Genomic DNA, 23,665 nt, shown 5'->3' on the forward strand with positions numbered 1-23,665 from the left:
CCGGGCCCCCGGAGCATCTTCCGCTGCAATTCGGCAGGGGTGGGGGGAGGTCCTGAAGACCCGCGGCGGTGGGTCCCGGGGTGGAAGGACCCCCCGCCGCACTGCGTGGTCTTCGGCGGCAATTCAGCGGTGGGGCCCCCTGTCGCCGAAGACCCCAGGCCCCCTGAATCCTCTGGGAGGCCCTGAGGAGGGGGTGCGGGGTGTGGGCTCTGGGTGGGAGCTTGGGTGTGGAAGGAGGGCTGGGGCAGGGGATTGAGGTGCAGAAGGAGGTAAGGGGTGCAGGCTCTGGCCAAGCAGTTCTTACCTTGGTTGGCTCCTGGAAGCGACTGGCATGTCCAGCTCCTAGCCTCAGGGGTGGCAAGGTGACTCTGTGAGCTGCCCCCGCTTGCAGGAACCACCCCCACAGCTGCCATTGGCCACAGTTCCTGGCCAATGGGAGCTGCGAAGTTGGCACTCAGGGTGGGGGCAGCACACAGAGATCCCCAAACTGCCCCTGCGCCTAGAAGCTAAACATGTTGGACGCTCCTGGGAGCAGCGTAGAGCCAGGGCAGGGAAAGAGCCTGCCTTAGCCCCACTATGCTGCGGACAAGACTTTGGCCTATTAAAATCTCCCGGATTGCTTTTAATAGTCACTGAGACATTGAGGCCAATGCTGGGAGACTCCCGGCCACTCCAGGAGGATTTGCAACCCTATGGCTATATAGTGTCATTGAGTTTTAAACAAAAGCCATAACTGAAATCAACCATGTAGCATCAAATTATAGAGGTGCTGATAAGCATTTCTATAGTTAAAAGACATTTTAATTTTTGAAATTTAAAGTAGCATTAAAATTCCACTAATTCCACAATTCATTGACAGAATATGGCCTCCACACTTAGCATAATTGTTGTTCAATCTATTATTTTTTAAATAAAATAGTTACTTTTACAGAGAAAGTAATTAAAAATAAATAAATAAATTATTGTTCAGTGGACACATCCAATTCCTTGAAATCACACACACAATCATAATTTCTTTTGTTTTCTTTTTAAAAAAAACACAGATTTTTAAACTAAAAGTCTATGGGAAAGAGACATTAATCTTACTGATGCTGAAGTTCAAGTTGTGCATTTGATTGCAATTCTGAGGATGCGTTGATTATCTATTGGAGTTGAAAGGGAGTACATTGTGGAGTTGACAAGTCTGAGCATGTGATTGGGTGTTGTAATGTTTGTGTGGTAAAGAATACGCATTAAGGTTGAGCTGAATGTTAATGTCATCTTTACTGGTGATTTCCTTGATGTTTAGTGATCACATTGATAGGAAATACATCAAGTAACCTTAACTGTAAATGAGAGAAGTTTTTATTTTGGGAAATATAATATTGACATCATTTTTTTTCTACAACCTTAGGGATGTGTGTAGCATCTTTTGGTCTGCATACCATTGTGAATATGCAAGGCAGAATTCATGCAAATCATTTATACACAAACTGTGTCTCACAATATGAGAGAGAAAATGGAATGATATTACTATCTATTGTATTAGAAATGGTATTTGATCACATAATTAGAAACTGTGCTTCTGATTCTGCTCACTTACACCAATTTAACACCAATGAATTTAAGGGAGCTAGCTCCTGATGTACAGAAGCAAAAATAAGATCAGAATTAAGCTACATATCATCATGCATATGCACAAAGGCTAGATTTAGCATTGTACATACCACCTTAACTTTGGCACTTCCTGATTTTGGGGGGCTTATCCATCATAATCTTTATCAACTCCTATGGAAGCTTGTTTCATTCCAGGTGTGCCTTAGGAGACGGGTCTACTGAGGGGAGGGGAAATAAGTATTTTTCTTTTCAGAAAAGACAAAGGACCTGGCTCTTCTTTCCACTTAAGTCAATGGCAAAACTTCTGTGACTGCAGAGGAAACAACATCAAGCTCCAAAATGGTAAGCAAAGACACTAAGTTTCAAGAATATTTAGTACAAACAGTGAAGAATAAAAAAGATATATAAAATGATAAATTATTATCTGTTTGAGCAGGGAGCTAAGAGTCAGGACTTCTTGGTGATTGACTATTCATGTGACTTTGGGCAACCCCCTTTATCTTTCTTTATCTGAGTTTAAACTATATGTAAAAAGGGAATAATACTACCTAACTCCCTCCCAGGGATGTAGTGAAGATTAATTTACTTACGGTTTGTAAAAATCTTTAACATCTTCATGAGAAAAATGATGTTAAATGATGTTCTATTATGTTAAATGTTAACATTTAACGTGTTAAATGATGTTCTAAAAATGATGTTCTATTATTTATGCTAAATAATTGCAAAATCAGCTTGTTTTCCTGATATAATCAAGGTGCCTATTCAATAGGTACATTTCTCAGTGTTTTCACCTTATGGAGTTTTGTTGATGTGTTAACTGTAATGAACAACATGTAGCTTGTTTTGTCAACATTTAGAGTTTTAAAGCAATATTATGACATATATTACTTACTAAGAAGCTGTGGTGTTGTTTGAACAGTCCTGAAAACTAAAATGTTTAAAATTTAGATTAACATTTCAATAAAACTTTTTTTTATTTGAAATATTTAATAAGGGACAATGTTGTACCAAAGAATTTTAAGCAGAACTCTCCACTGATTTCAAGAGAGTTCTGTTTAAATATAAATGCCACAATATGGCCCAAGGAAAAGCAACATATCACATTAGACTTTTGATGTTCAGGGCTAAACCCTGTTAGAAAGGGCTTGGAAATGTTGTATTTGTGCTAGTTCCATTTAGCTTTGGTGAATGGTCCTGGATTAACAGGCCTGGAAATTTATGTTGTGTATCCACAAAAGAGAAAGAACATGGACACCAGCGTATTAATCTACCCCGCTAAAGTGTATCTCTCAACCTGATCTAGACAGACCACTGTTTCGAGATAAGAAGGTAATATAGTGTTCATGCACGTTCCATTCTTTTAGTCTATACTGGGACCGAGATCAATATTTTTAGTCATTGTCAATTGTAATGGTGGATTTTTTGTGATTTGGATTCCTTCTCACTAGGAACAAATAAGTACACCTAAGAAACAAAACAGTTACCAGATGCTGGTAATTTTTGGTCACTGCCAACTTGAGATAGATTAGTTCAATGACTAGAAATAAGAGATCACCCATTGCTTTATCAATTCAGAGTCATCCACACACCCCAAAATTCACAGTTAAAATTAATTCTTATAACATACCGTCTGGTGAGTGTTCCGTCATGTCAAACAGTATAGCTCTTTGACCTAATATATTGAAAGAAGAGACCAAAATTTAGAAGATTTTTTAAAATTGGAATTAGTTTTATTAAGCAAATAGTTTTTCAATTTTCTGTTTATGGCATATTGCCCACATTTCTGTCCCTCTCCATCCTGTAGTTGTGGGTCTGACCTATATTCTAGAGAGGATTTCTCAGGGAAAAGAGATGTATTCTTTCCCCTCTCCAGCCCATGGGGCAGCACTGGGTCTGCACCATGGCTGCTGCTCTGAATCTGCAATAGCATTTGCAGCTCTTGCTCCCTCTCAACATGGGGAAATGGCCAGTGGATTCACTGACCATCCATGCAGCCCCTTCACAGTGGCCTTGAACCATGACCACACTCCATACACAGCAAAACTGTACCAAATCCACTGAGCTGTGGATCTGAGAACAAAATATGTCACTAAGAAAAGTTAGAAATTATCACTGATAAAAACAAATAACCAGGTCCACTATGATTAAAGATCATGAACAGTAATTGTGTCCTCAAACAGTCATTTATAAAACATGTCAGTGCAAAGTCATTGGGAAAGGATGATGTTGGGTGAGAATCCTGCTCCATATGTCTCCAGGGTAAAGAACACAGTAACAACAAAACAAAGTGACTTACCAGTTTTCGGTGCTCTTTGAACGTAATCTAAAACATAGGGATTTAAGAACAAGATTCAGTGACCACTCAATGCAAAATATTATGAATGAAGCAGTTTCTATGAGAAAATCTCTCCCACCCTTGCATGTGTACATACTTTAATTGTAAAGCACCCTTTCCTCCAGACTTTCAGATGGTCCCCTGAATGCATGCAGACATTCTGGCTTTTGGGTCCTGATCCTACAAAGCCTCCTGCATAGATCTGAATTCTCTGCACCCTCATAGGCATAGTGAAAGTTGAGGGCATTTAGCCCCTTGCAGGATGCAGAACAATGGTGCAATTTCTGGTTTGATGAAGCTAAATGCACTTGTTTTCTGTATCAATGTCTTTTGCTGGCTTGAATTGCTGTGGCTTTGGGGTCACTCAGCTACTTCAGTGCCTCTGTGATTTAGAGCGACCTGAATGTCTTGCTGCTTACACAATAGCAATTTCAGTTCTTGATTTTTAAATTACATTAAAAATGATGAACTTGAAGCTGTAAATTCACTTACCCCTGGCTAGAGAAACATCAAAATATCCATCACTTCTTACTGGAGAGGAAAAGTTCAATATTTTAAAAGAATTCTGCATTCTTTCTTATCAGTTTCAGAACCAGAGCTCAAAGTGGGTGTAGGATTTTTTTTTATTCCCAAATGAAGGTCCTTGTGCATTATATGAGAGCAGAGTTAAGGCTGCTGTGGCAATTTAACTCTGTATTTCTTAACTTATGTGATTAAACCCTAAAATAAATGTTTCATTAATGTAATTGTTGTATATAGCTTACATTTATTTTCTTTGGACAGCTAGGTGACTTGAGGAGCAAGGGCTGATCCAAAGAAATACCAGTGTTCCATATTTCAGTCATTGATAACACATTTTGGTTCCTAGTGTAACCTACTCACAGGTTGGAAGGTTGAGAAGTTTGGTTTTGGTAGCTGAAGATTTAAAACCAATAGCTGAAGTGGCAGGGGCAGGAAGCTTTTGGAGCAGGAAGATCTGAATTTTATCCCAGCTGCCATGAGTTCTGAATGACTCTGGCATGCAGCAGAGTGACAACAGTAAAGTCCTAAGTGGATATGGATTTACTTCCTATCCATGTAGTCTCATTTTACTGTTTAAATAGTTTTCAGAACACAGGAGTTGCCATCCCAAATTAGTTCAGTAGTCCATCTAGTCCAATATCTGTTCTCCAATTGTGATCAGTACCAGGTGCTTTGGAGGATGGCATGAAAGCTCCAGCGTAGATAACTATGCACCAACATATATCTGCATGGGGGAAGTTTTTCCTAACCCCAGACACCTAATGTCTATATGTCCCTTATGTATTTTTATCCTATCACATGTAGATATTAGAATTCTCCTTATCTGTATAAATGTCTAATTCTTTTTAAAAAATCTTTCAAAACTATGGGTTTTAATTATATCTTGTGGCAACAATGCACAATTTGATATGCCAGGTACTGTTCTTTCAAGTTGCATGTACAAACGAATCTAGAGCTGTGGATGAGTCCTATGTATTTCCCCAGTTACATCTGTCAAAAATAGGTATCCAGAGTGATGTTATATCTCACTTTGTAGGCAAACCTGGTATTCATATAGCAGATGAAATCTTTTCCCTGTGTGGATTTAAACTATGTCTAAAACCTTGAATTGTGTTTATTACTGGCATTTATTTTCTACAACTTACTTGTAAGGCTTTATTGATTTTATTTGCAGAGGTTTACAATTTTAGTAATTTTTAAAAATAGGAAAATTACTTTAAAATACTATTTTGTCCTAAATATATATGCCTGTAGATCATATTCTGTTAGTAAATTAATATCAAATAAACATCCACAATCATCATCATAAACATGAGACTGAAATGTGTTTTTTAAGCGTGATGTTGATTTAAACCTTTATTCGATTATTTTAAACAAACAAACAGATAATTAAGAGAGTAGCATACTACTGAGAATACTAACAGGATAAGCATGCGAGCCTCCATCCGTTAGTAAATGGAGAAAGAGAATACCATGTCTGAATTACATTTCAAGCTAGCATCATGCATCTTATTGGTAGCATTTTAAAAATGAGATATTTCTTACTACTGTTGCTCTCTTCTTCTCCTTCCCCCAGAAAATACACTACATTTTTTACTGACATCTGCTGAGGTTTCGTGTGTCTCTATTTGCACTTGTCACTGCAAAATATAGGGCTGATTATGCGCCCACTCATCCTTAGTTAACTGCAGAAAAGTTGAGGGAATGAAGGTGTCATGAACATACAGCAAAGGGTAGCATAAAATCCCTCCTTTGCCTGTAAAGAGTTAAGAAGCTCAAATAACCTGGTTGGCAGCTGACCAAAAGGACTAATAAGGGGAGAAGATACTTTCAAATTTGTGGGGGAAGGTTTTTGCTGTATGCTTTGTTGCTGTCCTCTCGGAGGCAAAGAGAGAGACCAAGCAAGTAATCTAGCTCCTAATGAAATGATACATCTATTATTACAGAAAGAATAATAATAGCAAGGAAATGCGTCAGATTACTTTTTGTTTTAGCTTGTGAATTTTCCCTATGCTAAGAGGGAGGTTAATTCCTGTTTTTTTGTAACTTTAAAGTTTTGCCTAGAGGGGAATCCTCTGTGTTTTAAATCCTATTACCCTGTAAAATTACCTTCCATCCTGATTTACAGAGGTGCTTCTTTTACATTTTTCTTTATAATAAAGTTCTGTTTTTAAGAATCTGATTGGGTTTTTAGTACCCTAAAAACCCAAGGGTCTGGTCTGTGCTCACCTTGGTTAGCTATTTGGTTGGTATATTATTCTCAAGCCTCCCCGGGAAAGGGGGTGAAGAGGCTTGGGGGGATATTTTGGGGAAACAGAAACTCCAAGTGGTCCTTTTCCTGAATCTTTGTCTAACTCACTTGGTGGTGGCAGCATACCGTCTAAGGGCAAGGAAGAATTTGTGCTTAAGCTGGTAGAAATAAGCTGAGGGGGTCTTTCATGAGGGTCTCCACATCTGTACCTAGAGTTTAAACTGAGAAGGGAACCCTGACAGAAGGGAAGCCTCATCTCTTAGAAGTGGAGAAAGCATTATTAAATAACACTGTAGGAAACCATTCTGCAGTGAAATTAAATGGGTGACATTCTGTATCTGAGGGGAACGCCCTGCATCCCCATGTTCATCCTTATCATATAATTGTGTGGTATTCAATGCAAATTTTGTCATGTTGGATGTCTTCAGGAGGCTCATGATGCACTGAGCATTGTTGTTATGGTAATGTTATAGGTTGTAATTTCATGTCTATAGTTATGAGGCTGAAAATGTATCCTCGTGGTTTAAAACAAGCCCAGGCAAAACTCTCCAGGAACAGAGGGGCAGTTCACACTTCATCAGGGCATGTATGGGACAAACCCAGCCCAGCCTCACAGGAACAAAGGACACTGGCGTAGGCAGCAACAAAGGATCTGTTGGATTCTTGAGTGAGTCACCCCCCTTCCCTTGGTCAGTCAGGGACTAATGAGGGAATGCTCATCTGACCCTGAAGGGTGGGGGCGCAAAGCCAAAAGGGAAGAAAAGAACATGATAACAGGAAGAGACATTTGCCATGCTGGCTCTCTCTTCCACTTCCATCTACAGACATCACCAACAAGCGACTAAAGCGCTGATCAAAGGGGAGAGCTTGGCTGAAAGGAAACCAGCAAGCCTGTGGTGAGAAGCATTTAAGTTTGTAAGGGCACTGAAAGTGTTAATATCAGCGTAGAATGTGTTTTGCTTTTATTTCATTTGACCATATCCAACTTCTTGTGCTTTGACTTATAATCACTTAAAATCTGTCTTTGTAGTTCATAAATTTGTTTGTTTATTCTACCTGAAGCAGTGCATTTGGTTTGAAGCATGTCAGAGATTCCCCTTGAGATAACAAGCCTGGTACATATCAATTTCTTTGTTAAATTGATGAACTCATATAAGCTTGCAGCATTCAGTGGACATAACTGGACATTGCAAGAAGGAGGATCCTAGGGTTGTATCTGGGACCGGAGATATTGGCTAGTGTCATTCAGCTGCACATTCCAAGGAGCAGTTTGGTTTGAACATTGGCCTGCTAAATCCAGGGTTGTGAGCTAAATCCTTAAGGGGGCCATTTAGGGATCTGGGGTAAAAAAATTAGTTGGGGATTGGTCCTGCTTTGGACTAGATGATCTTTTGAGGTCCCTTCCAACCCTGATATTCTATGATTGATTCTATAATATCCCAGAGTCTGTGCGTGAACAGCCCATAAGTGGGGGTTCTCACAGCAGAGCAGAGTAAGACTGGCTCCCAGAGTCAAGGATTGGAGTGATCTAGCAGATCACTGGTCCACATAACATCAGGGGAACATCACAGAGGTCTGTAGGTTTTTCCATCACTTACTTCTGTGGTGCTATAATTTATAACAACCAAAAAATGAAGGCATGATTTTACATGACTAGTATTGCTTGTTCAATAGGCCCAAAACTGATATAACAAGGGTGCTGCAAATCAGAATGGGGTACATTGATCCAGCTGTGCGGGTACACTAGGAATGCTGTAAGCCAGGAAGAGGACATATTAAGAAAGAAAAGTGGGGGGAAAGTTTACAATGTGCCTATTAGACTATCACAGGCTGACTGGTTGAATTGTAATAAGGCATTCCATAACAAGAGGTGGTAATATGATTTAAAAATAAGATTTATTAACAAATTAAAATAAATCCTAACAAGCCAAAAGAAACATGGGTAAAGTTTCCCTCATTTACTGCAGAATAATCAAGTTCTTTAGGATCAGTTTTTGAGATTGTCCTAAACAAGCTTATCTTTTCCTATGTTTTTACTGCAGGAAGTTCCATATCAGAAGACTCATGCTGCCTCAGGTTCTACTGATTGGGAATTGCTGCACTTGTGACTTTCAGTTAGTCACAGCTAGGCTAGCAAGAGACAGGTGAGGGAGGATTTGATAGCAGCCTTCAACTAGCTGAAAGGGGGTTCCAAGTAGGATGAAGCTCAGCTGTTCTCAGGGGCGGCAGATGACAGAACAAGGAGCAATGGCCTCAAGTTGCATGTGTGTGTGGGGATATCAGGAAAAACTATTTCACTAGGAGAGTGGTGAAGCACTGGAAAGGGGTTACCTAGGGAGGTGGTGGAATCTCCATCCTTAAAGGTTTTCAAGGCCTGGCTTGACAAAGCCCTGGCTGGGATGATTTAGTTGGTGTTGGTCCTGCTTTGAGCAAGGGGTTGGAGTAGATGACCTCCTGAGGTCTCTTCCAACCCTAATCTATAATTCTATGATAATGGCTGTTTATAGCTAGGAAGTAAATGGTAGAGTCAAATCCTTTCTACTCCCAGGCACTGAGGAAACCACTATTTCTCTCCACTTCAGAGAAGGGGAAAAATACAAACCCGAGAGAATATCTTTTATTTGGAACAATAATCTTTCTTTTCAACTTTAGTTGAGCTGCAGTCCCACTACACCATTCAGGTAGCCCATATAACAGGGGGAAAAAGAGTTCAGGGGAAAGTTAAGAAAGAATACAGTGCTGTAACAATGTAGAGAAAAAGCAAGAAAAAGAGCAAGTCACCTTTCACTCCCATTCTTCATTCCAATTCCTTGCCATGCAAACACATGGTAAAACAATTCCCAAATGAGAATAAAAATGAATGGGAAAATATTAGCAGTGTCTTGAGGAGAGGAAGGAATAGAAGTCTCATCTTCCTACTTCTGGAGCACTACTCTCAGAGTTCCCTAAACAAGACATAGGATGGCAAGAAACATCATTCTTTACTCTGCCATGCCCTGAAAGCTCTCATGCCCCAGACAAGTAAAAGTTCCTATTAAGGCCACCTTCTATGGCTTGCTTCAAACCAGTATTATTTATTCTTTGCTTTTGGCAGTAGTAAGTAAAAATAAATAGTTTTAAAAAAAATACAAAAATTCTAATACATATTCTCATGTTACTGCCAAAGTAACTGTAGATGCTACAGATTATATCTCTGAATTGCTTCCAGAAGATAAAATAAAGTTACAGAGATTTCCTCTATTCCAAAACTAGTTAATTACAAGACTGCTCTATGTGAGACAATATCACCGTTGCAAGTTGCAATGCTGTTCGTTTCAGCTACCCCAGTGAAGCAAGATGACAAACAGCACTCACTGCAGGGTTCTCATGGTTCCCAGCACATGTCCCAACAGCTGTCAATAAAGAAGACATTGAAGACAGTGCAGGGGGACTCCAAATGAACCAATGCTATAGTAATGCTAGGACTTAATGGCCACATTGCTGCAGCGCAGTACAACCAGATGCAGGACATACAATGTTGGAGAGACTTGCTCTGAATAAGTATTAAGGTGCTGGCAACACTTGTGCACCATCACGGCAACTTGTGCTTATGGAGAGGAGGGGACAGAGTCATATACCAGTGCAAAGATTGCACCACCCCAATTCAGGGAATGTGAGAGCTTGTGCAGTCCCCAGGCAAGTTAGGGGAGCCCTGAGGACTGTCCTCCCACAGTTGCACTGCCCTTGTGGTTTTTGCAGGGGTGCAAAATTGCAAAGGCACACGTCTGCCCCAACCATGCCTCCTCCCTGTCCCAATATGTCCCTCCCTTTGGCCTATCCCTGCCTATCTGGCACAGAGGGGTTGTAGCACAAACATCAAATCTGACTAGAAGTGTGTTTGAAATGGTGATGATAGTGGAAAATTTCTCCAGTATAGATCAGCCTAGCAAGACCAGAAAATCTAGGTTGCAATGTAGGGCATGACTATTAAAACAACAGATACAAGTTTTCCCAGGAATGTATAGGTCAAATTTTGCTATTGAAATTAATTTTGACTTCAGTGGAAGCAGCACCAAGTTCTGTCTGTGCCCTGTGTAATTTAGACCTAAAATCTTGAAGTGTATCGATTAATAGTATTTTTTATATGCTAGCAAACCCCCCATTTGCATTTTGAAACATGTGACTTTCAGAGAACTTTTAAACTGTTTTTAATACAAATGGGCTAAGATTTTAGAACAAAATATATATCTAATTTTTCACTACAATCAGAATCACTAACATGAGATTTAAATGTTTGAATACTTTAGATTATTGTTTAAAGAAATAATTCAGTAGTTGGAAAAGTAAGATAACTTACACATACTCTGATCATGATGCCTTCTGTAACTTAAGGCTTTCGTTATATGGCTTTTTGAGAGTTTGTTACCTGGTGGCAGAAAATATAGTCAATACCATTTATCACTTCAAAAGTTTTTTTTAACTCTTGTTAATACTCATATGAGTAAAGGCTACAGGACCAGCCTAAAAGTGCTCGAAAGAGAGACTTCCTACTTTGGGGGACTAGATTATTCTCACCACTCCCTATGTGGAGGTTGATACCTTCTGTTGTTCATAGTTCACATTTTACTCCATTTCAGTTATACATTTCCCAGTATCAAAATGTTTCCTCAAATAAAAGGCAAAACCTCATTTTAATATTTCACAGCTAATGGGACTAAATCTGAGCCTATTCATGTGTCTCTAGAAACTACAAGGGGAATCCACACTTCGTTGCTTATGTAGGCCAACCTTATTGCATCCCCCAATGCTTCCTTGCATCCCTCCATTCTTCCCCTGAAAGCTCCCTATCTGCCACCTCCTCATTCTCCTTTATTTCCAGGTCTCTCTGGAATGCCCCACTCTCTCATGCCAGGCTCTATATTCCCTTTGTGCCCCCTGGAGAGAGTCTCTTATCATCATGTCAGATTGCTAGGGTCTGCTATTTTCCTCCACATGCAAGGGTCTGTGTGCACAGCCATTCCCCACTTAAACCATAACCCCTAATTTTCCATTTTCCTTCTTTCCACCATATCAGGGCTTCTGTGTTCTCCCCTTCCCCCCATGCCAAGTACACCTATTCTCCCCCACCTCTGCCCTGTGCCAGGGAATCTTTTGGTCCCACCCTACTCCCCTGCAATTTCCTCCTTCCCCCACCCTTATTATTTCTTTTAATTGTGTCTGGGGGATAAATCATTCTGGGTGTCAACATGTTAAACTCTGTTGGGATGGGCAGAGATGAGTTAGGGTGTTGAAGATGTTAATGGGCACCATCAACCAGTTCTTTGACCTATAAACAGCTGCAGAAGTGCCTTAAACTGTGGCTCTGCTAAACAGATGGCAGGAGCTCCACGTGTCCACCGTTTTCCCTCTTCTGGTTTTCTAGTTTTCCCCCATATCAGTATGTCTGTGCTCATTCATGCCTAGAACATTCTTTGAAATTGATCAGATGCAGCATTCAAAAGTTATTACTTTACAGACAGATTAATTGTCCTGTGCTTCCCCATGTAGACAAGCCCAGAGAAATGCTATGAAGTTGCGTGGAAGGCCTCAAAACCTTGGCCAATTAAGGAAAAATTACTTGAAGAGCTTAGATCGCTTACCTGAAAATCCAGTAAATCTTGACTTTTCATTATCTAGACAGAGGAGTGATGATAGATTAGGATCATAGCTTAAACCACTGGTTGCTGATGTACTCAAATGTGTTTTAGTAAACAGGAAAATTAGGGGAAATAGGAGGGGTTAATTGTCTGAATACCATGGTAAAGAATTTTTTTTTAAGAGAATTGTAGATGCAGTAGACAAAAGCCCTATAAGAAGTGACATTCTTTCTAGCCTCTGCTCTTTATTTACTAGTTTCAGTTTAATCAGACAGAGAAATGACCAAAATTTTCTTGAAGTGGGCAGGGAAGGAACTTCAGCAATAAGCATTTGATCGGTATTAATTCATGTAATTAACTACTTATTTACTATTCCCCCTCCATTTCAATAGTAGTCTGAAATTAGACTTGCAGTGCGTAATCTGGTTTACATCATTGCCACCGAAAACTAGATCATGGAGATAATGGATCTGCAACTATTGATTGTATTGTTTGTAACCGAAATAGGATCATTCCAACTTGAATTTACCAGATTCAGTCGGTTTGTTTGCCAGATGGAGTTTCTGTTGATCATCAGGTTTGGTGACCACCATGGAAGTGAGAGGTGTAACAAAACTGTACTTCATAGATAGCTCCAAAGCTCGGGCAACCTGCAGGTTTTTCTGCTGTTCCTCTTGAGCTGAAATACTAATGTTGGCATTCATGACTTAAAAAAATAAAGTGAACTTTTCAACTGACTACTAGTCGGGGTCCTCAAACTTGCTCCTGGGGATTTTCTAGTAACTTTAAATATGAGTAGTCCCATTAGAATAACTCAGCTATTCATACCTATACAATTATGCCCATGCTCATGTGTTTGCTGTATCAGGGCCTCTGTAATTACAAGTAAACATACAAGTGGACCTTGAAAATGCATGATTTATGGACCTCCCTCAATCATTTCTGGCTGGCAACACCTACACTGGATATATACTTGACTGTACTATGGAAGCTCAGTATAGTTCACATAAATAAATACTATAGCATTTCACAATAATAATCCAAAACACAGCAGCATATAACACTGTGCAGGAATATTCACACTTTCCTTTCCCATCATGTGAATAAAGAATCTATGGTTTGTTTTTATGAAGAAGTTTATAAATTCATAATAAACAACATGAGGATTTTATTAGCTTATTAGCTTACGATTTTTCTAGCAGCTGTTGAATAGTTAAGTAAGCCCACAATCTCTCAATGAAATTTCCAAAAATGTACTTCTGATGTTGAAATACTTTCTCCTTTTCTCTTACATTTGCTTCCTCCTTAAAAATCAGGTTACTAGTTTGCTGAGAGAGAGAGAGAGAGAGAGAGAAAGAGAAAGAGAGAGAGAGATTGACCTTCAAGAGATAATTTAAAGACAATCATATTTTTAAGTTTCAAGACCTTACCCAGTTCAAAAATAATATATTTAAAAGATCCTGAAAAGACCAAGCAAAAAAAATTGATGTCAGCTACAAGATACTTTTTTCCCCAATGAAATTTCTTAGTGTTTGAATAGCAGGCAGCTGCTTACAATATTTACAATAAAACTGCCCTGCCATATTTGAAGTGCACCAGTGTTAAACTATTTAAATTCAATTAGTTATAATAAGTCAATACATACCATCAGAGAACTACATTCTGTAGAGATGGGTGTTATCTTATTCTCAGTTTAGCTGTCGGAATTATCAAAAAATCTCACTCTTTACATGATTAATTAACATGATATTTTAACAAGATATATGCCTCAATGGAATATAACAACTTAGATCTCAAATACCCATGAAATAATTTCTAGTCATAACTGAATAACTTTCAGAAGCTCCAGGAAGACTAAAAGAAGGAACAGCTAACAAGACATAATAGATGCTCTATTTGTGCCACAATAGTGATTACACTATTTAATTATACTCATATCTGACATTTCTTCTTCCCAAACTATTCTTTATAAATAAACCGCTGTTTAGAACATGTGGTGATACTTTATGGACCAACAGAACCTCTCTCTGGTCTGTACATATCAGAAGCAGAGGTGAACATAAAATGTATGCAAGATTTTTTTTTTAAAGTTTTATTGATGTACAGAAGAGACCATGGAAATTTCAAGAATATGCCCCTTACAGTATATGTGCAAATTTCTCTTTGTGTAGAAAACTCTCGGGACTTATAGGTACTTACTGACTGAGCTTGAATTTCCACTGGCAAAACATCAAGCTCATTGTCAATTCTTCCAGCTACCACAATTTCAGAACCATCAAAAAACAATTTGAAACTGTTCTGAGTTAATTCCAGGATGGAATTTTCTGGATACTGTATTTCAATATCCTTTAATATGGGAGTAGCCACTTCTTGATAAAAGCCCTGGAGAGAGAGAGAGAGAGCAAGCAAGTGACTGTATAACTAACTCTAAGTAAGTAACCTGTCAAATATTTACACATATCTCAAAAGGTCTGGTGCTATTTTTTCTCTTCCTACAAAACCGTATTAGGAACTCCCTTTATACTCTGCCTAGTCTATTAGCATATATGACTGGATTTACATTGGATTTGGATTTCCATGGATAGCACACAGGGAATCTGGTGGATTACCTGTGGTATCACAAATTCTGTTTCACTGGTATGCTACTTTATTCCAGGATTAAGGGTGACTACCTTTCACATTCTGACTAGTGATGAGAGGAAACTTTAATAGGCTCCAAGGTTCAGTTCAGATGGGCACACAGAAACACAAATACATATCCGATTCACTTGGAACTGCATAACGGAAACTTCACAAAATAAGCCTTTTTGGCAAGGGTTAGTGAAGTTATATTTCTGATCAGATAAGCAATTCCACATAAGCTATATTTCTCATGGTAATTTGGTACTTCAGTATTCATCCAGAACTAAAAAATAAAGGCATGTGGAGAGGGGGATGGATCAAACTTTTTCAAACGTTCAGAAAACTGTCAGGTCAGTTTATTGGTGAGAGTTTATAGTTGAGCTTAACCAATGTGTTCCCGTGCTGTGTATCAAATTACAGGCTGGATGCCTAGAATTTTGGATAGTTGTCTTTTTTGTTTTAGAAACAGAAATAAATAAGACTAAAAAAGCTGAACCAGGAATCAAAATTTCTATACAATCATTTCTATTAGAGAATGTATCTTTCCGTAACACTAAATGACAGATTTCATCTCTTCACACCAAATTATAATTTTTCACTCATTTGCCCAGGAGAGATGGGAGAATTTCAAGATTTGGCCTTGTGTATGTCACAAATGTTTTCGTTCACTCTAAAAACTGGCCTTTCATTTGGACACAAAATTTGAGGAGAAAACCGATACCACTTTTTGCTCTCTTTGAGAGCCTACAAAGTTTTTCATTTGTGTTGGTCTCACAGTTAAGAGTTTCATGCCATGCCTTTAGTTGATTTATGTAGGCCAGAGTCACTAGTTAATATGTTTCCTAAATTATTAACAAAACCCTACCTGGAGCTGCAGATCTGAATCAGAGTCCTCGTATATACGACGAGCTATTCCTCCACTATCTAGGGCCATCTTCTCAAGGAACTTGTAACTGACATCAAAACCAAAGCCAAGGCAATAGAGGACATATTTTTCTTTGATAGCCTTCTGTATATTTTGTTGAATTATTTCAACATCTTGAACACCTGTTATTAAAAAAATGAAAATACAGTGTGTGTGTGTGTGAGAGAGAGAGAGAGGGAGAGGGAGAGAGAGAGAGAAAATATGTGTGTATGTATATGTATATATATATACGGGGGGGTTAAATATAGAAAGGCAGCAATGAGATGTACTGAAATTTTTGCTTCAAAAGTCTTACAAATAATTCAAAGTAAGTGAAACTTAAAAAAAATAAGTTGTTGAATTCTGCTTAGTTGAGGATGAAAATACCGTTCTGCTTTCTCAGTGACTGGGTCTAATTCTCCACCTAATACACTTATGAAACACTTGTTACTGTTATTCAGATCACTCCAGTTACATACAGTGTTTTACATGTTAGGGATTAGACATGTCTCTGTCTCAAGGAACTTACAAATTGATTTGGACAGCTACAATACAAACAATTATACGTTTGTATTGTAGCTGGAAGATGGAAAACATTAACAGAAATTATACGTATATAGAGAGTGAGAAAATAAATTAGCTCATGGGCAATCCAGATGAATTGTGATTTAAAAACTTTATTGGTTCTCTCTCTGCCCCCATTTAGCCACCACTGTGGTCACTGGATTGAAGCTTTTCATACCACATGATATTCAAAATCACTAAGGGCCAATCCTGAAACCTCTCCTCATATGAGCAATCCCATTGATTTAGTGTCACATGATGAGTCAGGAACAGAATTAAGGTCTTCAGACTCCCAGTCTCCTGCTTTAACTACTAGACCAGCACTATCTTAATTTATGTAGTAATATTATGGGACAAAGGTAATTTTCCTATCTTTTAATTTTGTTTTTAGTTTAAAAAAAAGTCATTTGGATTGTGAGAGTTAGTAGACAGGCCTACCACTTATGGGTTTTGCATATACAGGGGTCATGGGTTGACTCTATCTTGCAGTCATTGAAAAGAAGCAGATGTCTCATGCAAAACCTTGAAAAGCTTTGTTCAGAAACAATTCTGCTCATTTCAGGGCCTGCAATTTCAGTGTTTTCTTTTCTAGTTGCTTAAGGAAATTAGCATGAAAACAGAATATTTTGTTTCTTAAGGACTCATCCAAACTTGGTGCAGGTTTCTCACATCTCATAATTGCTTAATTGTGTCATCAGAATTAGCTGTTTAATTACTTTCTCACATCATAATCCCCCCATCTTGTGATATCACAGTGAATTGCTAATTAAGATCAAAATTCACAAAAGATTACAGAATAAAAGGTACTATTAAAATATACAGTCAGATTTTGGGAAGTGAGGGGAAAGTGTTGTAACCTAAGCCCAAAAGGATGCACACATGTAGTACACAAACGCAGCACTGATGTGTGCCCATGGTTTAACTTCAAGTATGTTGCCTTCAGGTTTTAACCATACACAGCTAGCCTGCCTCACCTCTCACAGACTGTAAATTGTGCAAGGGATTGTGTTTAGATTGTGTTTCTTGTCAAAGGATGTATGCTCAAACATGCGGACTATTGCCACCATCTCAAGTTCAGCTCTTTCCATGTTCCTTTCGTGTATAGTTTGTAGAAATAGCCTCTCTTCAGATTTTGAGTGGACCTAGAATAGGTGAGAACTTCCATCCCACTCCTGGGTGTGGGTTTTCTAGTATGTAGACCATGTATGACAACTACCAGAATGTGAACGTAAAAGATGCATAGTTAGGGGAGGGGGAATTGCCTTACTGTGATTAACTTACCAACAGTAGGTTGACCATCTGTCAGCAAAATTATCATGGAAATGCTGTGTGCTTGCAATATCTCAGCATAGTTGGCCTTATCCAGTGTGTTTGCTGCAGTCAGTAGGGCATTGTTGATATCTGTTCCTGCAACAGAAAAAATACACACTATTCTATATCTAAAACAATCAAAAGAACCCAATCAGTTCACCTCAGTTTTAAAGAGGCATTTGACTGGATTTAAAAAAATTGTAAAAGGTGACGAATTTTTAGAGAGAGAGGATGATTTGAGCTTTTAAGATACTTGGTTTGCTAATGATGGGTTATATTGAATTGTACATTAGTTATTCTGGGGTATTTTGTGAAGAGGAACATAGTCAAGGGCCCTTTTTTAGAATTTCAGCAAATCCATATAAAATAACTACCAGTATCTGTGAGACCAGAATTTAAGAAATGTTACTTGGATTCATTTGAGGAGTCTAAGGATTGTGCCGCTCACTGATGGTCTACATTGATATCAAATGCTGAGGCCTGAACATTCAATCAAGTGTAAAACAAAATTAATAGCAGAAGAATAGAAATAAAATAAACTTTTGGGCATCACTGTTCACTAATGGTTATATTAACCTTTTGCTTATAAAATAGAGCTGTATGAGAACTGGAAATTCCATTTTACAGAAAATTCTGTGATTTTCAAATTTCTTTTTTGTTGCAAATCAGAACAAAACATCAATTTTCCAAATTTCCTTTGAAACCAACTTTTTGAAAATTTTCTGTTTCAAGTCAATTGAGATGTTGTATTTAAATTGATTTTTTAAAAAAAATTATTATATATTATAATGTTATAGAAAATAAAATGTACCTTTAAAAGTTCTTTCAAAATGGAAAATTGAAACATTCCATTCTAATAAGGTGAACCTTATCGAAACAGTCGATTCAAATTATTTTTAAATTAAATATTGTGAACATTTCAATTTTGACATAATGGCCTTTTCTGAGGAAAAATGTTCTACTGGAAAATTTTCAACTAGCTCTATTATAAACAATCATATATAAAAAGGAAAAACTCCCTTATACCTTACATTTCATAACTGTAGTGGAACATCTGTATATGTGCATATAACAGTTTACTTGCCAGTTGATCTTATTAATGTAACTAGTCTTCATGTCCCTTTTCATCCCTAGTATTTGTTAAAAAATAACTAGTACTTCCTGTTTAAAATTAGCGTGTAAACTCTTTGAAACAGGTATCATGTCTTATTTGTTCTGAAAAGTGCCATATAACATAAATGAATAACAACAGTTTGTTCTAGGAGTTATATCACATACTTTGTGGTGAGTGTCTATGTTTAAAAGTATTTAGATATCATCTTTACCTCCACGAGCCATAACAGTTTTAACATATCTTTTAGCACTTTCCACATTTTGTCCAGTTGCTTGTAACAAAGTATTCTTCCATTCAGTAACCAGGCTATTGAAGGTTATTAAACTAAAATGATCTTCAGGTCTGAGGTCTTCCAAAATCTTCAAGAGGGCACCTCTTGTCTGTTAAAAAGTGGGGGGAAAGTGTATTTTTTGTTTTGTATTTGATCAGAATTTGAATTTAAAATGGAGCTGCAGCTTATTAAGATAGCTTTTTTTTTTGCTGCATAGTTTATTTAAATAATGAGGTTCTCTTCAGAAAGAATGTAACATATTACAAGTACAATATTTGTTTGTGTTATACACCCAAGTGGAAATGTTGTAATTCACTTTGTCAGCTGTTTCAAATTTATAAACTTCGACTCATATATAGTTAAATAAGGAAGAATCTCTTGATATGTAAATCCAACCCTTAAGACAAGGATACATTAGAGACATAATCTAAACTTTCCTTGTACACATCTAGTTTTACCAACTCTTGCAATTTTATTGCAAGTCTGATCATATTTGATGTTCTTAACTCCCAGCTGCTGGAATAAAGAGACTGCAAGAGAATCTCAGCTTCCATTTTAAAACAATTTCTAATTCCCATGGTTGTGGAAAAATTAAAGTTTGAAAACATGAAGTGAGTGAACTTAGTAAAGCTTCAGAAATCAGAAGGCAAATAATAAGAACCCCAATTTTTTAAATTTATAATTTTAAGCCAGTTTCATAATTTTAGGGGGTTGACTCATTTTTTTTTTTTAACTTTTTGGGTTGGCAGTACTGCATAGCTAAACACCAACTTCTGTGAAGTGCCATTATCACTTCATTATGCAAATTGTTCTTCTCTCTGAACATCTTTACAATAAAAAGCATGGGCCATAATCAGCCCTGGTGTAAACCAGTGGAGTTGCACCCACTGTATTTGGCCCTGTATGTTTATTCACTCGAGTAACGGCTAAAAGCATTGGGTCCTAAAATATGCAAAGCTTACACAACCATTTCAGTAACTTATTCTGGAAAAGGAGGAGGTCACTGTAATACTGTTTGTTTCAAGGACTGGTCACCGAGGCTAGGGTGGAATGGCTTTGAAAAGTGGAATATGAGGTGGAGGATCAGGCATTTGTTAGGACTCCATAGTAACTTTATCTTTTAATTTGAGGCTATTACAGGTGACCTAATCTTGTAACTGTTACTGATGCAAATACTCTACTGAAGCCCAGTTCTGCTCCCAGTGAAGTCAATGAGTAAAACTTTCACTGGCTTCATTCCACTGTGATCTAATTTCTTCCCACTTTTATTAAAACAAAACAAAAAAATTTGAAGCTCATTTTTTCATATGCGAACAACTACATTAGAAAGCTAGAACTTTATTAAGATGAGATATCTATAACAACAGCCATGTTAGGAAGGGGTTAAACTTTAAAATTATCAAGTTAAATAAAGTTTTGTGTGCATATTTCCAAGAGCAAGATTGCTTCTAGCCTCTGAAAATGTTGCATGTCTACAAAAGTAGCATGAGTTGTTTTAAAACTGAATGTCACTGTTATTTCAGTGCTTCTAAAGGTGCTGCTGGTATATGAAGCACCTTTAGAAATTACATTGGAGTCATCAGCTTTTATTTATACAATAGCACAGACACTGTGAATAAATATACAAATGTAATTCTGTATTTGAGAAGTGAGTTACCTGTTCAATTTTTCTGCCTGACATAGAGCCACTTTGATCGACAACAAAGATGACATTTTTGGGAAATGCTGGCATTTCAGTGGGTGCAAAGTAATGCACAAAATACCCGTTTACGATCTGAAACACAAAAAAGTTAATACATACAATTTACATCTTGCATTATTATGACACAGCCACAGGATCAGATCCATCATCCGCTTACTAGTCTTCTAGACAAATCCAAACTGTAGCCTGGTCTACACTATGCGTTTATACTGATTTTAGCAGAGTTAAACCGATTTAACGCTGCACCCGTCCACACAACGAGGCCCTTTATATCGATATAAAGTGCTCTTTAAACTGGTTTCTGTACTTCTCCCCAACGAGAGGAGTAGTGCTGAAATTGGTATTACATCGGATTATGGTTAGTGTGGCTGCAAATCGATGGTATTGGCCTCCGGGCGGTATCCCACAGTGCAGCACTGTGACCACTCTGGACAGCAATCTGAACTCAGATGCACTGGCCAGGTAGACAGGAAAAGCCCCGTGAACTTTTGAATTTCACTTCCTGTTTGGCCAGCGTGGAGAACTCACCAGCACAGGTGACCACGCAGAGCTCATCAGCACAGGTAACAATGCAGTCTCCTGAGAATCGAAAAAGAGCTCCAGCATGGACCGCACGGGAGGTACTGGATCTGATCGGTGTATGGGGAGAGGATTCTGTGCTAATAGAACTCCGTTCCAAAAGACGAAATGAAAAAACATTTGAGAAAATTTCCAAGGCTATGATGGAGAAAGGCCACACCAGGGACTCAGTGCAGTGCAGAGTGAAAGTTAAGGAGCTCAGACAAGCCTACCAGAAAACCAAAGAAGCAAATGGAAGGTCCGGGGCAGGGCCGAAAACATGCCTCTTCTACACTAAGCTGCATGCAATTCTAGGGGGGTCCACCACCACTACCCCACCCCTGTCCATGGATTCCGAGGTGGGGGTGGTAATCTCAGCCATGGCTGAGGATTCTGCGGACGGGGAAGATGAGGAGGAGGAAGATGAGGACGAGCTTGCAGAGAGCACACAGCACTACGTTCTCCCCAACAGCCAGGAGCTTTTTCTCACCCAGACAGAATTATCCTCCCAGCCCTCCCAAGCCAGTAGCCCAGACAAAGAAGCCATGGAAGCGACCTCTGGTGAGTGTACCTTTGTAAATATAAAACATGGTTTAAAAGTAAGCGTTTTTTAATGATTGATTTGCCCTGAGGACTTAGGATGCATTCGTGGCCAGTACAGTTATAGGAAAAGTTTGTTAACATGTCTCGGGATGGAGCGGAAATCCTCTGGGGCATCTCCATGAAGCTCTCCTGGAGGTACTCCAAAAGCCTTTGCAGAAGGTTTCTGGGCAAGGCAGCCTTATTCTGTCCATCATGGTAGGACACTTGATGACGCCATGCATGCAGCAAGTGATCTGGTATCATTGCATGACAAAGCCTAGCTGCGTATGGTCCCGGTGATTGCTGGCATTCAAGCAACATCCATTCTTTATCTCGCTGTGTTATCCTCTGATATCGTTCATGGTAACCTGGTTGAAATTCAGGAATTTAATTAAGGGGACAGAGATGGCCATTCCTACTGGGCTGTTTGCCTGTTGCTTAAAAGAAATGCTTCCTGGCAGGTAGCCAAGCGGGGGGAGGGGAGCGGGAGTAATGGAGCTGAGCTTTTTTGCATTTGGCTAGCGGGGATTTTCCCTGCTACCAGCCACGCGGTGGGTGGTAAAGGGGGGTGATTAGCAGTGATCTTCCATGATACCAGCCATGCGGTGGGGGGAGGGGTAAAGCAATCATCCCAGAGAATTGGATAGGGAGGTGGTTTCTGCTGCTGCATGTGAACAGGAAAGAAGCAGCACTGAATGGGCTTTGCTTGGTATTTGGGAAAGGAGGGCACTGTGTATATGAAGGCGGCAGAAGCCAAAAGACAATGGCTTACCATGGCCACATGCAAGCTGAATTCTGCTGCCCGGACCTGCGTCTGTGATCTCTAACCCCAGAGCCGCAGGCACTCAATATTAAGATGCAAAATGCGACCTTGTAGTGAAATCACATGTGCTATGTAAGGTGAATAGTGTTGTTCACTGTTAAAGAGTATAACCATTGTTCTGTAAAATATATCTTTTTAAATACTTCTCTCCCTTTTTTACCTCCCTCATGCAGCTGCAAATTTTTCAAACCTCCCTACTCCATCTCGAAGGCTATCTCAGATAAGACGGAGGAAAAAAAAAGACACGAGACGAAATGTTCTCGGAAATCATGGAAGTAACCCGCAATGAAAGAGCTCATCTGAATGAGTGGAAGGATATGGTATCAAATTACAGGAAAGATGCCAGTGAACGTGAGGACAGGAGGGACCAATGTGAGGAGAAGAGAGATGCTCGAGATGAGAGGTGGCGGCAGGAAGATCAGAGGTGTAGGCAGGAAGATCAGCGGTGGTGGGATGCAACGCTGGGGCTACTGCGTGATCAAACTGAAATCCTCTGATGTCTGGTGGAGCTTCAGGAACAGCAGCAGGGTCACAGAGTGCCGCTGCAGCCCCTGTGTAACCACCCGCACCACTCACCATGTTCCATATCTTCCTCACCCAGACGTGTAAGAATGCGTGGGGGAAGGCTTCGTGCACCCGCCCACTCCACCCCCGTGGACAGTCCAACCAAAAGGCTGTCATTACTTTGAAATATTTTTAGTGGCCTTTTCCTTCCCGCCTATCCTCCTCCCAAACCACACCTCTCTTTTTATAATGACTTTTTAATAAAGAATACATGATTTTTAAATGATAGTGATTTTATATCCTTAAGCAAGCTGTAATCGAAGGGGGAGGGTGGGTTGCTTACAGGGAATGAGTCAATCGGGGGGGTTCATCAAGGGGAAACAAGGGGAAA

At 39.0% G+C, this 23,665-nt stretch overlaps 1 protein-coding gene across 1 annotated transcript in view; it reads right to left on the reverse strand.

Annotated features, from left to right (window-relative positions):
* The window catches only part of ITIH4 (inter-alpha-trypsin inhibitor heavy chain 4), a 46,320-nt gene that overhangs the window by 7,114 nt on the left and 15,541 nt on the right, over positions 1 to 23,665 (reverse strand). Inside the window, exons 7-18 of the mRNA XM_030570470.1 lie at positions 20,763 to 20,879; positions 19,046 to 19,214; positions 17,691 to 17,816; positions 15,807 to 15,988; positions 14,519 to 14,701; positions 13,508 to 13,647; positions 12,849 to 13,006; positions 12,323 to 12,355; positions 11,041 to 11,109; positions 3,893 to 3,919; positions 3,224 to 3,268; positions 2,489 to 2,524 (exon numbers count right to left, since the gene is read on the reverse strand). Coding sequence (XP_030426330.1) covers positions 2,489 to 2,524; positions 3,224 to 3,268; positions 3,893 to 3,919; positions 11,041 to 11,109; positions 12,323 to 12,355; positions 12,849 to 13,006; positions 13,508 to 13,647; positions 14,519 to 14,701; positions 15,807 to 15,988; positions 17,691 to 17,816; positions 19,046 to 19,214; positions 20,763 to 20,879 — 1,285 coding nt within the window. The remainder of the gene's footprint in view (positions 1 to 2,488; positions 2,525 to 3,223; positions 3,269 to 3,892; positions 3,920 to 11,040; positions 11,110 to 12,322; positions 12,356 to 12,848; positions 13,007 to 13,507; positions 13,648 to 14,518; positions 14,702 to 15,806; positions 15,989 to 17,690; positions 17,817 to 19,045; positions 19,215 to 20,762; positions 20,880 to 23,665) is intronic.

This window comes from Gopherus evgoodei, chromosome 7, assembly GCF_007399415.2.
Source record: "Gopherus evgoodei ecotype Sinaloan lineage chromosome 7, rGopEvg1_v1.p, whole genome shotgun sequence".
Lineage (NCBI taxonomy): Eukaryota > Metazoa > Chordata > Testudines > Testudinidae > Gopherus > Gopherus evgoodei.